The sequence below is a fragment of the Sceloporus occidentalis genome, unplaced genomic scaffold, assembly GCF_023333645.1.
Source record: "Sceloporus occidentalis isolate IW3139 unplaced genomic scaffold, rSceOcc1.0.p SCAF_68, whole genome shotgun sequence".
NCBI lineage: Eukaryota > Metazoa > Chordata > Lepidosauria > Squamata > Phrynosomatidae > Sceloporus > Sceloporus occidentalis.
In genome coordinates, this window is record NW_028317048.1 from 4333155 (window position 1) to 4346692 (window position 13538).

The following is a 13538-nucleotide window of genomic DNA, read 5'->3' on the forward strand; positions in this document are numbered from 1 at the left end:
TTTAAAGTGATTTATGAATGCAGATTCAGCCAATAAGAATGCTAGAACCTTTTGGTCCTTTAACCCCTTAAGTGTTGGTATCACAACACATTTTTAACCCATGAGAGGCTATGCTTACATTAAAGTGACAAACATACAAATAACACACACACATATTTATATATTTATTTATTTTTTACATATTTTTTGGACAAGTTAAGATATTCATGGATACCTATTTTTGAGCTAACCATTCATCATATAGCAAAAAAACTAAAAATCTCCAACATATAATTTTCCCTAACATTTTCCTCCAAAATCCACACCAAATAGGAAAAGTGATTTAAATGAAACAATGTTTATAATTTTATATATTTATAGTATTTAGACACAAGAAGGGGTTAAATTTACTAATTAAAGAAAATATAGGCAGAAATGCTGCAACATTTTTGCACCCTTGCCATCATTCTGGTTGAAGACGAGGAGAATTGTAGTCTACAAAGCTCATTGGTCTTTTTTTCTTTTTTTAAAAACAAAATGTATGAAAATAAATGCAGCTACGTTTTTTCTTTAATGGATGGGGAGGAGGGTTTAGCGTGGAGGGGGTCGCGTGTGAAATCACGATCTCTGAGTGTTAGCAGGGATCAGGGCTTTTCCAGCATGCCAGCCGGCTGATCTCACAATAAAAGTGTTATATTATCGGCTTGGAATGTGTATGTTAAAAATGTATATCCTGTAAGAGAATCAAAGAGTGAAAAAGTGAAAGAAAACCATAAAATACAACGTTCAAGGAGGAGTATTCAGAACCTGGGTGCTACCTCTGAAGCAAATCGATTTCATTATATTCTGGGTTACATCCAAAAACTCGATATTTCAGTCCCAGCCTGTAGACTTTTATCAAGAAAATCTACATGGTTATTGCACGTCTTAAATAGAAAATCCTAACCAAACACCCCCTCCACCGCGGGAACATCTGCCGTCAACCTGAAGATTACTATATGGGACCAAAATTAAACCAACCACCAATGGTGTTACGGGTATCGGTGCATGATTTGTAATGTATCAACACCTAAATCCTCACTACGTATAAACAAATGTATCACATTCAATTATCTACCCTCCTTCAAATGCTCCCTAAAAACTTCTCTTTAGGGAAGCCTACCACTGACATAAACATCAAACCTTCTCTCTCACCCCCTTACAACCCTTATCTCGCCCTACATCATTCACTACCACGCAGTCCTCACCTCCTGTTTCTAACCCCTTATCCACCTAGATTGTAAGTTCCGTCAGGAACAGGGCCCTTTATTCCTCTTGTATCTGTATGTCAATTGCTGTATTGTACGTTAGCTGTAAAATTTTCATCTTGTACAGCGCTGAGAAATCTGTTGGAGCTTTTTAAATAAAGTATAATAATAAAAATAATAATCACTAACCCAAAATCATCAAGCGGGGTTTTGTGGAGCCAGCCAAAGAATATCGATGGCAAACATACCAGAAGCTCAGTGCCAACCTGCCTGAAACAAATGAAATACCCAACAGCAATCCTTCAAACTCACTGCAGTGAAACGGGGTATCCTAAGGAACAGCTGGAAACCTAAAAAACCAAAGTAAAAATAAACAAGACGCATAATCATCCACCCAAGACCTACCTCAAACAACATAATCCCACCTAATGGTAAGCATTACAGAAAGCATCCGAGGGCGTCTATACCTATTTACCAGCCTAAGGGAGCAGCACAACTGTACAACTGATTTTGCAGTGACTTGGGACCGGTTTTTACTGTTGACGTAGCAGATACGTCGTTAGTCCGCTAGGGGCATCGTTTCATGATGTACATTAGTGGTCGTGAATGGGTTAAGGGGTTTATTCACTAAAAGGTGGAGTTGAGCGAGTTTGGAGAAAAGTTGTTTTTCATTATACAATTAGAAGGGCCAACCCCAGCGTGCTTCTGCTGCAGGAGGAGCTTGGCTGCCCTGTATAATGTGTGGCCAATGCAATGAGATTTCTCCTCAAGTTTCCTCACCAATTGAACTATACATTATGCAGGGTCAGCCCTCCCTGCTGGTCAAACATGCCATTGTTAGCCCTTCAGAACAAATAGATGATCCACCACCACCACCAGAAACCTGCACGCGCACTTTTTCCCATACGTTGTGCCGAACCAACTGAGATCTTCATGTATGAGAAGTTCTGTGGAGTTAACCCTTCATAGCACATAACGAAGCCGAAAAGTTCATCCAAATTATTCCATCAGAAAAAAAAAAAAAATCATTTTAGCCAAAGCGCAGCAGATAACCGAAACTCCCCATCGACGCCGAACACCACGTTCTTTCACACGAGATAAACGTACGAAGTGCAGCTAAAACGTCCATCCCATGGAGCGCAGAAACAAATGACGAAACCTTTACATTAAATCAGTTCCAGGGATCAATCAAGAAGGTCCACATACCTTAAATGTACTTCAAATGACAACATAGCCTCCCATCCTTGGAAACACATCCATTTCAAAAGGACGCCTTCATTCTAGCAGCAATGTCAGTTTTTTTAAGGTTTTACTATGACATTTCATGTTCATATAATGTTACTGAATTTGATTGGGTCCCGGATTAAACACAGGGAAGGCAATCAAACACATGGAGCTACTAATGAAGTAATTTGTGCAAAGAAAACAAAACTGTCCTGAAGTTCTTTCCCTTCTTCTCTCCTACCTTGCCTGAACAGATCACAACTTACAATAGGATAGTGATAAGGAATAATCATGTAGATCCAGAGAACCTCAGATAACTTTCTCATAATATATTTATATATATATATATATATCAATAATAATATATTTTATATCATATACATATATAATATATTATAAAATATTCATATGGATAAAATAATTGATTCTTTAAAAAGGTTCCGTATATTTATATAGTTGAAGTAAAATAAGAACAGACTAAGACAGCTGAGTATCCATAATGAGCAGATAAGATATAGAGTAACAATCTCCGTTGACATGCATATCATTTGGGATTTGTTTGCTATCAGATGATTTGGGTAATTGGATCAAAGTTCCTTATAATTTCAAAGGTTACATAGGCTTCAGAGGGAAGGAAGGGGGGAGAGAAAAGCGTCCTTCCCAATGAATGCGGAGACACGTACCGTAGGACAAGGGTTGAAGCCGCCGTGTAACAGACGTTGAGTATTCTTAGTGTTAGTGGGAGACAAGGTGGGAAGGAGTAGAAAAAAAAAAAATGAGGTCAATGGAAAACTGAGTTTCCAGGACTTTGGCCTCTTGTTTCTGGAGTATACCTGTGCTCAATCAGGGCGGTGAAACACTATGACACCTACCGACGATCCTGCAGGAGACACGATGAGGCAAAGAAAAGGCAAAGCCTCGAAAGACCAAAACGGCAAAGGAGAAAATGGTAATAAGACTTATTTGTAAATTACAGAGATAAAGACGCCACCTTTAACATGGAACTAGTCTGTGGCCTTTTCTGGGGTTTCTTTTGCCAGTACTGATCCTTTTATGTTTTCTTGGTTCTATGTATGCTTGATTAATGGTGTTGTGCTGCATTATTACAGTATGGTACATTCAGGTGTATCGGCGTGTTTGGAGTTTTAGGTGACTGTACCTATAATGCCTGTATATACGGATGCTGTTGATGTACTGATGGTTGTGTTCCACTTCACATTATACTTTGTATGTGATCTGTAAACCCGGTTTATTCCACAATACATTGTGAAGGTCCGACCCCAGTGAGCTTTAACTGGAGCAACCCCTTTAACCCGGGCAACGCAACGCTGTACTATAGATTTGCAATACGTGTCCCCAGTTAAGGTGGCGGATATTATTAGTGTGTTAATTATACAACTGCCTATAGAAATGATTCTGTCCACGTGTTTGTAATACAGCTAGGTGTAATTAGGCTGTAGCTGGCTGGGAGCTTTGAGATTGGCAGCCTAATGGTAACTGGAATGCCACAAACCAGATTTAGAGATCGACTAAACATGGTTCTTTTTAAATAATGGCAATTGTGTTGTCAGTTGCCCTGTCTGATTTTTTTTGAGAGGCGTATTAGACATGTAGGCAACTTGGTGCCTTTTCTTGACGTGGTCATCTTATGATCCACAGTAGGACACTTTTAAGTTGCATTTTATTTAATTCTGTTCTCTTTGCTCCTAGGTACAGCACCTGATCACCTTAACAGTGTTGTAGAATGGAACAAGCACATGGAGGTAGGGATCTACCAACTCATTTCTACTTCAATTAAGAGCCATTTTTGTTTTCACCCGTCTTGATATGGTAGTAATGGCATTCACAGGAAAATAAACTTTAATTCCCCTGTGATTAGTGACTAGTTTACTTGTAGAACGAGGCTTCTCCTGAAAACCACATTGCCTGCATTCAATCTACATTTTCTCTGAATATGCAATTCTGGAGGTACAAATAAATTATTTTTATAGAATTGATCGGCTAGCTCTGGCATTGAATCGGGGTGGGCGATGCAAGTAAATTATGCTCTAATGGAGCGGTTATACATATAAATGAATGGATAGTTACACCCAACATATCCCCGTGAGGATTGGTATCCAAGTCACTTCATTTATATAAAGAAAAAGCACGTGAGAACTGATTTTAAAATAAATGGCTCTATTATTCCTGTCGTTTAAGGTTGTGAAGGCGGAGCTGGTAGAGAACATGAGCTCTCACCTAAAAATCCTCCTTGATAAGGCTGTGGCAGAAGCTGTGCGGTCCTACAAGAAAGAGAATGCCACCTCGCTACCCCACAAAAGGTACAGCCCAGGCTGGGATGAATTAGGCAATGTATATAGTAACTGGTATGGTGAAAATACAATACAGCAGGGCTGTTCACCTCCAGGGCCACTGACAAACCAGGCTACCAGGCTGCTACATTGTACATAGACCGGCGATTCATGGTTTATATACCTAGTTACACGTTGGGTTTTCCCTGAAGGCTCCAGGTATCTCAGTAAATCACTACTGGACTAGAGAGGTAAAAGTGGCCCTGGCACTTTAATGCCAGTGGGTGATAAATCCCAGCCATGAGGCTACACATTAGGAAGGAGACATTGTTGGGCACCGACCCACCGGGTATTTGCCCAGCATGTTCAATGGCCATTCTTTGCCTGCAGATGATTGCTGCTTTTCCAGGTAATGCCTTATGATCTGAGTGGATGAAGATGTATTAGGCTTTGTCCACTCGTTGCCTCCTTTGTGATGTAAAACAAAGTAGCCACAATTCCTCCGTGACTAGCCCTGCTCAAAGATTGGCTTTGGCTTAGAAGTGCATTTGCTGTTTGTCTTAAGCATTTAGTTAATTGGGTTGTTTTTTTTCCTCCACTCCTAACGCATTTTTGAACCATATTTGTCAATAGAATAGTGAATTTCTTGCTGAAACATTGCCTCTATTACTTCTAAATTATGTGATTTTATGATTATTATTTTTTCAACCAAAAATCTTGTTTTCATTGCCATTGGTGTTTTCATCTTGAATGCTAAACTGCATTCATGGATGGCACCCAGCTCTATTTAAAGCCCTTTGTTGTTTTATTGCAGTCTGTGGAGATAAGAATTGTAATGCTAAACAAACATTTGCGTTTGAGCCAATATTGCGCGTAAGCCGTAGTTGCGTATATAAATCTGTTGTTTGTATTCTAGGGACCAGGGTTCTGGATCTGATAAAAAGAAAATATTTCTGCACCGAGCCTCCCTGCTAGAGTAAGTGGCACATTTACTATGTATCCTCATCATCCTGGTTCAAATAGGGGCAAATCTTTTTGGACTATATAACCTATGATTCTCAGGTAAAAACAAAGGAGATTAGGAGGATGATGACTATCATTTCAGCCATTAATAAAAAATAGAAAAAAATACTGTTGGTTTTCTCTTACAATGCAATGTTTTGATGTTATACTTTGCAGACAATCTGTTTGTTGGGTGTTGTAATGATTAAGTAACATATTTTACAGTGGTTTTAGATCCCCCCCCCAGTGTAGGGTCATCTTATATTTTAGATCCAAAGTTGGGGGGGGGGCAACTTATAATTAAGCAACTACGGTAGTTTGGTCAACAAACTATTCCCTTTTTTTAAAATTCACAACAAAAACATGAAAAAATTCATCAATCGCCACCCAACTTTGACCTATACAGTCATGATCCAGTTTAGAAATAACAAAGCATTAAATGGGAAAAGGATAGAAACTCCAGACCCTCTTTTAACCAAACAAGAATAAGAGTGTTCTATGCAGGGCAAAAGTTTTTTGGTTCATGTCTATTTTTACTTTTATTATTGATTTACTTGCTTTTTTTATTTTTGCTGCTAACACTGGAGCTCATCTTTTCAGTTCCTCTTCTAATCAAAGCCTGTGTAACATCTTGTGATATTGACAAGGGTGACATTTCTATAATAATAATATTTAATTTATTTTGACACAACTTAATTTTTAAACCTGGGTTCTGCTCTCAGTACCACGCACTAAAATATGCATGACAAGGTAATAGACATACAGGCGAATGTACTTATTCATCAGATCAAGTGAAATTAAATGTGCAAAAAAATTACTTTTGCATTACAGCTGCTAGTTCAATCCAAACTGCTTCTAGAATACAATTCTCCTTTACATGTATGTGAATAGTTGATGCAAATGTGCATTTATACATTTTTGACCTTGAAAATCTTGCCCTACCATAGCTTATTCAGCATTATTTCACACCCAGGCCTCATCAACATGAATCGCATATAATACTCAAGAACTCTTGCAAAATGTATGGCGAGGGATTCTATGGAATACGCTTATGCATTTTAATGCCAAAAAATTTAATTTAGGGGAGGTTGAGCTGTATATATTTGTGTATAAGAAGGCTGCAGTATACCTTTTAGCAGATATCACTTTCTGTATTACGCTCACTCTCTTGTCCTTTCTCCAGTGAACTGATGGAAGTGGAGCACTTTCGCACAATATATCATATGTTTGCGGCAGCACTGTGTGTTTTTTTCATCAGCACTGTGGCTGTCGATTTTGTTGACCAAGGAAGGTAAGAGAAACTGTTGCAGCTGATATCAGAGGTACATATATTTCATCACTATTCAATATAAGGGTTTGCATGGCCACCTTTGCCTTCTAACAGCAGATTTTCCCGTAAAAATGAACAGGGAGGCCGGTGAGTCTGAATGTGCTGCTTACCTGCAGATCCACAATTTAATGAATACCCCCAATAAATTATTTCATGGCACCTCTGGACAGGTCTTGCTTGATAGGATTGATTGTAGTTTACAAAAAATCAACATATGTGCTGGTTCAGTGTCCCATAATGGGCCATCCCTCTGCATTTGTAATGCTATAGCACACATTTAAAACCGTTTTATATTAAGACCGAGACAGAGCTGTGTGTAACTTCATATCATCTTGTACAACTACTATAATTTATGTTTATATGTCTTATGCTACTTAATCTTCTCTTTATTGCATTTCCACATTTCAGATTGGTTTTGGAATTTGATTTGTTGTTTTTCACCTTTGGACAACTTAAAACCGTGGTATTTTCATGGATTGTCCTCTTCATCTATACTCTTTGGATCCCCTACATAACACTGCATTTCTGGGGATCTTCTTATCCCAAATCAAAGCACCCATTCATTCTGTCTGCTTCAGTCGCCAGCATTTTTATTGTATGCCAGATCTGCATTTTGGGTGTTCTTCCCGTATACATTGTGGTTCATTACAAACTGCCTCCTGCATCAAGCTTCATAGTCATCCTAGAGCAGGTAGGTTAAAAGGTTTTGAGTTTTAACATGCAACATAAAAGCTGTTCTACTTGGCAGTCTCACTTCTTTATAGACTTGTATTTTATACGTTTACAAAGGGTGTCAGCTCCACGGAATATGATGGCGCTATAATAATGTTCTTTGTAAATGGATGGGGAATATTGACATATAAGAGACATCATTTTTGGGTTGTTGTAGTCCTAGATTATTTTAAAAATCAAGTATAAAGGTGGATTAGGAGATATCTAAAGTTAATTTTGCCTTCTATATTTAGGTTAGATTCCTGATGAAGACTTATTCCTTTCTAAGAGAGACTGTTCCATCCATCATTTTAAAGGAAAGTAAGTCTTGGAGAAATGTTTATGGAAGTCAGTTGGGTTTATTCACTAAAAGAAGAGTTTGCAGGAGAGATGTGGTTTCGACACGGACTTCAATATGAATATATAACTCCAGTGATCCTCTCTTTGTTGCCCCATATAATGCATATTTAAATCAATTAAATGTATTCAAAGTCTCCAATTCCCCAATTCAGGCATGAATTAAACTGGACCAGCTTTACCTTTCTTGCAGGAGAAAACTGCCCATGTTGAACAAGCTTCTAAACTGACCAGAAGCCATAACAAATTATCTAGTTTTGTCAGGCAAATTGCTACCCAGAATCCCTTTACCTAGGAAGCAATGCATCAATACCCTGTTGTAATATGGCCATGCCCTACTAAAATAAATGTGTGATTTGAATGATGTTGATGTGACCTGTAGTAAATGATGGAGCTACAGATGGTGGGAGTATACTGGCTAAACTGATCCCATCAAAAACACTAGCAAAGAAAAGTTCTGTATATTTGAGTGCTTGGGGTGATGGCCACTTCAGGCCTTAAAAACTTAAGTTGGGAATCTCAGGTTCAACTCCTGTTAACCCTCGGAGAGAACACCACTCACTCATGACTGAACCCAGGAAGTCTAGGGGAGACGTAGCTTGTTCAGTAGAATAGGTTGGCTACCACTGGGCTACAGTTAGCCAGATGTACATACTGTGAGTATATATACTGCAAAGAGAAGCAGAAACTAAACTGTGTTTTGTGTCTTGCTGTTTCTTTTACCCTGGTCTTTTCTCTTGATATTCAATATTCTTTACTGCTTTCTGAATTACTGGTTTCCTAACGCTGTTAATTGACCCCATACAAAAATAGCTGCCCTATCACTACTTAGCCTACATAAAATGCCCCGTTTCACACTTGCACCCACCATCCTACTGTTTTTAAATAATGTTTCAGACAACATATTATAATAAAAAAAAAACCCTGAATATATGTGAATAGTTGTCAAATCATTATATAACATATTTTTGGCATAGGGAGTCTATGGGCCAGGCTATTGTATGGGTTTTTTTGTTTATAATGCTATGAAGACAACCACAATAAGGGCTACATCTGGACATAAAAATAGCCAGTCTTCAGCACTCAGGAAAGGAAAAACACTCTTTGGGGTAAAACCTCTGGGGACCATTGCTTGAAGGACTACCCTCCCGCCGGGCTTTAAGCAGCACATACAGCGTCTTTAACTATACTTATCTTGACATTTAGGTCCTCTATTTCCTGTTACTACTTTATAAATAGTTTACAATATACTTAAAAGGCACACTTATGATTCAGTCTGAATTACCATATATTTAAACAGGACACAGGGCATGGAATTTATTTAATGGTAGGTAGAAATACAGACAATTCAAAGGAAACTGTTTTCCAACACTAACCCATTTAATGCGTCCAATAAGAGAATTTACCCCAGAACGACCATCCATTTGCATAAAGTGCAGCTTTTATCTAGAAGCATAACAAAACATTTTAGGCCTCCCTATCTATGCAGTTGAGGATATTAATGCCTGAATTTCTTAATGTGTCATCCCATGTGTATGAGTCATAACTCAATTATGCGATTATAAACTCATAAAATGTTTTGCACATAAATAGGCCAGTGATGTAAAGGGTAAACACCTTTCCTCTGATAATAAATAAAATTAACTCTATTTTAGATGTAATTAGTATCGGCTTGTTGTTTGTAAGATGCAGGTGCCCCAATACTCATAATGTTGAGGAACATCTTGGTCTACAGAGATACTGAGGCCCTCACTTGCTGTAGTTCAAGTTATGTATTGGCATCAAAAGGAAAAAATAAACATTTCATAAGCCATAAACTAAAATGATATACCATCTTCATCTTTAAACACCTTTTAATTGACAATCTTAAAGGTGCTTGTGCTGCTATCATAAAACACATCTTTGTTTCTATTGCTTCCCTTCATCTGTTTTCACACAACTGTAAACAAATGTGATGAACATCTGAGAGACAGTGTGAATGTGGGGCATCTGTGCCACCATTAAGGGCGGGTACAGAGCTGTAGCTTCTTTAACAAATACGCTATTTTCTATCTCATTTCACAGGGAAGGAGGACCAGCTTCCAAAGCTTTCTAGTTATCTCTATTTTCTCTTCTGCCCAACTCTGATTTACAGAGACAGCTATCCGAGGTAAAATATCTCTAAGATATTATGGCACATAACTCATGGCAAAGTAGTAGACATGCAAGAAGCTTCAGACTTCAACACAGCTGATTATATAATGGGAGATCATAGAACTCCTAATTGTTATGGTGCCCTGAATTAAAATGGCAAGAGCCAGAGTGTAATTTATTTTGCACAAACATGTTTTATTCTAGATATATATTTATATATAGATAAGTCATAAACACCCTGAAGAGGAACGCAAAAATGGCATCAAACACCAAATAGGAAGTGATGTCAGAAGAACAGTTTCCATAGTAATATGTGAATCATAAATATTCTGCAGATGTTAAAGTGACCATGTGCTCAAAAATATTACTTCATAATACTGTGACATCAACACGCACAAAATAAAAACAATCCCAAAAACAAATTGCCTGACTATATAGACAAAAAAAACCTATTTCAAACAAGTGGTCATACACATAATACATATACATTGCTTATCTGCAAACATCATAGGTTTATGTAGTGCAAGTAACTGCAAAATGCAGGAAATGGAAACAAATACAGATTCATTTTAATATTCACCATTTACTACACCTACATACATAGCACCTGCAACATATGTCTATGCAAATCCATTCTTCATATTCCATATGCTGAGAGAGTAATTGTGGTTCCTTGTTTCTATTTAGAACCCCATATATTAGATGGAAATATGTGGGTAAGAACTTTTCTCAGGTATGAAATGTTGAAATCTGTTCTTTTGTACGTAACCATATTTTGCGTGTAAAAGGTGTTTAGTGGTTAAATTTATACATCATTTTTATCACTAGTTTTTGTTTTACCTCTGAGGATATTTCACTTTTTAGGTTTAATCTATAAATTAAGTAAATCTGTTATTCCAGTCTAAAGTTGCGTTTTTAGTAAACTCTTTTCCTGTATTATGTAGTATTTGAGGACTGTTGGCTAGTTTCTTTTTTTTTATCTTGCCAGTTTCTAGGATGTCTGTTCTTTGGATACTTCATTCTGGTCACACTGTGCATTCCAGTTTTCACTAATATGAGCAAGCAGCCATTCAGGACTAGGACCTTGGTGCTGTCCATCTTCCATGCTACTCTCCCTGGTAACAAGTCATTCCAAACTGTCTGATTCTACAAGAATATAATACGTGCCAAGTAGGCAATTAATCTGCTAAATCTCCTATTGCTCACTAAAACCTACCTTGCTTATTGTTATGTTGCTACCTGTATGGGTCTGTTTGAGGATACATGGTCTAGTCCTAATCTACTGGTAACTCTACTACTGAATGTATCTTGCGCAATTAGGAGATAGTCGGTGTATTAATTCTGGCACAGCTAACCCTCAAAATAAAATGATGATAAAAGTAAAGTCTAGGCAAAGCAACAAGTGGATAAAAGTTTTAAATTTAATCACAACAATACCACTTTCCCCATTACATTTATGTTCTAGCTTTTCACTCATTAATCATATGCAGCTCTCATTAAATGTAAGTTTGAAGACCACTGGTCTAGTCAAGTATCCCAGACCTTGACTTAAAGTGTATAGATATTAGGTCAGTGGGCCCTTTAAGTGATATATATTGTGATGCCTTTAATAACCTTTTTTTTAGTGTTGCTGTGTTTTATAGTAGTTTTCGGTCCTTGTTACTATTGTTTACAGACCAACATTTTAAGTTAACTTGAGTAAGCACAAATGCTCTTCTGGCACAGTCTGGAGTGCTTCTTATTTGAAAGCTTTTTAAGATCCTGACCATGCTAATTTCTGTGTTTCTCAGGCACGTTTGTTCTCCTGATCACGTTCTTTGCCTTCTTGCATTGCTGGCTGAACGCCTTTGCAGAGATGCTTCGTTTTGCAGATCGTATGTTCTACAAGGTGATCTGACATTTGTTTTTTATTCTGGTTTTTTTTTTCCCTTCACCACATTAGTGTGTACTTGGTTTAGAGTCAAAAATACGTTTATACAATACTTACTAAAACCATTATATTTTACCTAGGACTGGTGGAACTCAACATCATTTTCAAATTATTACCGTACGTGGAACGTGGTGGTCCATGACTGGTTGTATTATTATGTCTATCGTGACCTCCTAAGGGTGAGGAGTTTGGGCTGTCAAATTCCATAACCAAAAAGTCTATGGGCATGTTTTTATTTATTTTGCTATTACAGGTTTCAGTTATCTCCTTTTCCCCAAAAGTTGTCCCTTTGTTCAAGTATATCAATAGTCCAGTGATTTTTCTATCTGCTGGTTATACAAATATATCACAAACCTCTTATTGTCTTGCCATCACTTACAGATTTAGATGAAGCTATACTAATGTTAATCAGTGTTTTCCTGCTCTGCTGTCTTTTTAAACAAGATGTTCTCTTATTTCTAGCTGTGTAACCAGCGATTCCGGGCTGGGGTGATGTTGGCTGTGTTCCTCATCTCTGCTTTAGTACATGAATATGTATTAACACTGTCATTAGGATACTTCTACCCGGTCATGTTTTGTCTGTTTGCCATCTTTGGAGGTAAGACATTTGCAGAATTAGCTATTGAGTTCTGGTTTTGTACCACTGTATAAGTATTAGAACTACAGCAGATTGTCAGTGCAAAAATCAAATTGTCACTTGAATCTGTCTTTTTTTGCAATACATTTGAAGTTTTATTGTCTTCTGTCTCTTACACAGTGCTCTTTAACTTCATGATGAACGATAAGCGAACAAGCCCAGTTTGGAATGTGATGGTTTGGACGTTCCTGTTCATAGGCCAGGGTATTCAGCTGTGCCTATACTGCCAGGAGTGGTATGCCCAGATACACTGTCCACTCACTGAGGTACTTACACAAAACTCCTGATATAATAAATTGAGAAGTATTCTAGCCTAGGGCAGCAGGTCCAGAGAGGTGGCAGCATAAGCATGAGGTGGCCACATAACAAGAGCTCCCTGTAGGGTCCCTGCTCAATGGGTCGTTTAAAATGGAAATCACTGCCTCTCCACTATGGAGGACTGTGCCTTGGGGCTGCCCGGTGTTGCATGTTCTTAAAAGACATATTGCTGGGATATGACATCACATGAGTTGAACTGTCCCATAGATTTAAAATGGTCCATTAACTTGTAGCACATATGTGAGTTGATAATTTTGATGTTGACCAATGATTATGTCAGGACTTCATGGTACATGAACTGTTTTCTCATTGATATTTCTCTTCACAGAAAACATTCTGGGGGATGATAACTCCTCGTTCATGGACCTGTCGCTTATAG

General features: G+C 37.8%; 1 protein-coding gene across 1 annotated transcript; it reads left to right on the plus strand.

Annotated features, from left to right (window-relative positions):
- The first annotated feature begins 3344 nt into the window (after nucleotides 1-3344).
- On the plus strand, nucleotides 3345-13538 carry SOAT2 (sterol O-acyltransferase 2). The gene is made up of 15 exons (XM_089493964.1): nucleotides 3345-3399; nucleotides 4161-4213; nucleotides 4650-4771; nucleotides 5658-5717; nucleotides 6927-7034; nucleotides 7482-7764; nucleotides 8039-8105; nucleotides 10206-10290; nucleotides 10962-11007; nucleotides 11263-11392; nucleotides 12065-12162; nucleotides 12285-12383; nucleotides 12667-12802; nucleotides 12962-13107; nucleotides 13488-13538. The coding sequence occupies exons 1-15, from the start codon at nucleotides 3345-3347 to the stop codon at nucleotides 13536-13538; spliced, it is 1539 nt and encodes a 512-aa protein (XP_089350090.1).

Excerpts from the sequence above, each read along its gene's own strand:
- SOAT2 (XM_089493964.1), top strand. The coding sequence starts at position 3,345 with ATGAGGCAAAGAAAAGGCAAAGCCTCGAAAGACCAAAACGGCAAAGGA. Across the intron at positions 4,772-5,657 it reads ACCTCGCTACCCCACAAAAG|GGACCAGGGTTCTGGATCTG; the intron begins GTACAGCCCAGG and ends TTTGTATTCTAG. Across the intron at positions 5,718-6,926 it reads CACCGAGCCTCCCTGCTAGA|TGAACTGATGGAAGTGGAGC; the intron begins GTAAGTGGCACA and ends TCCTTTCTCCAG.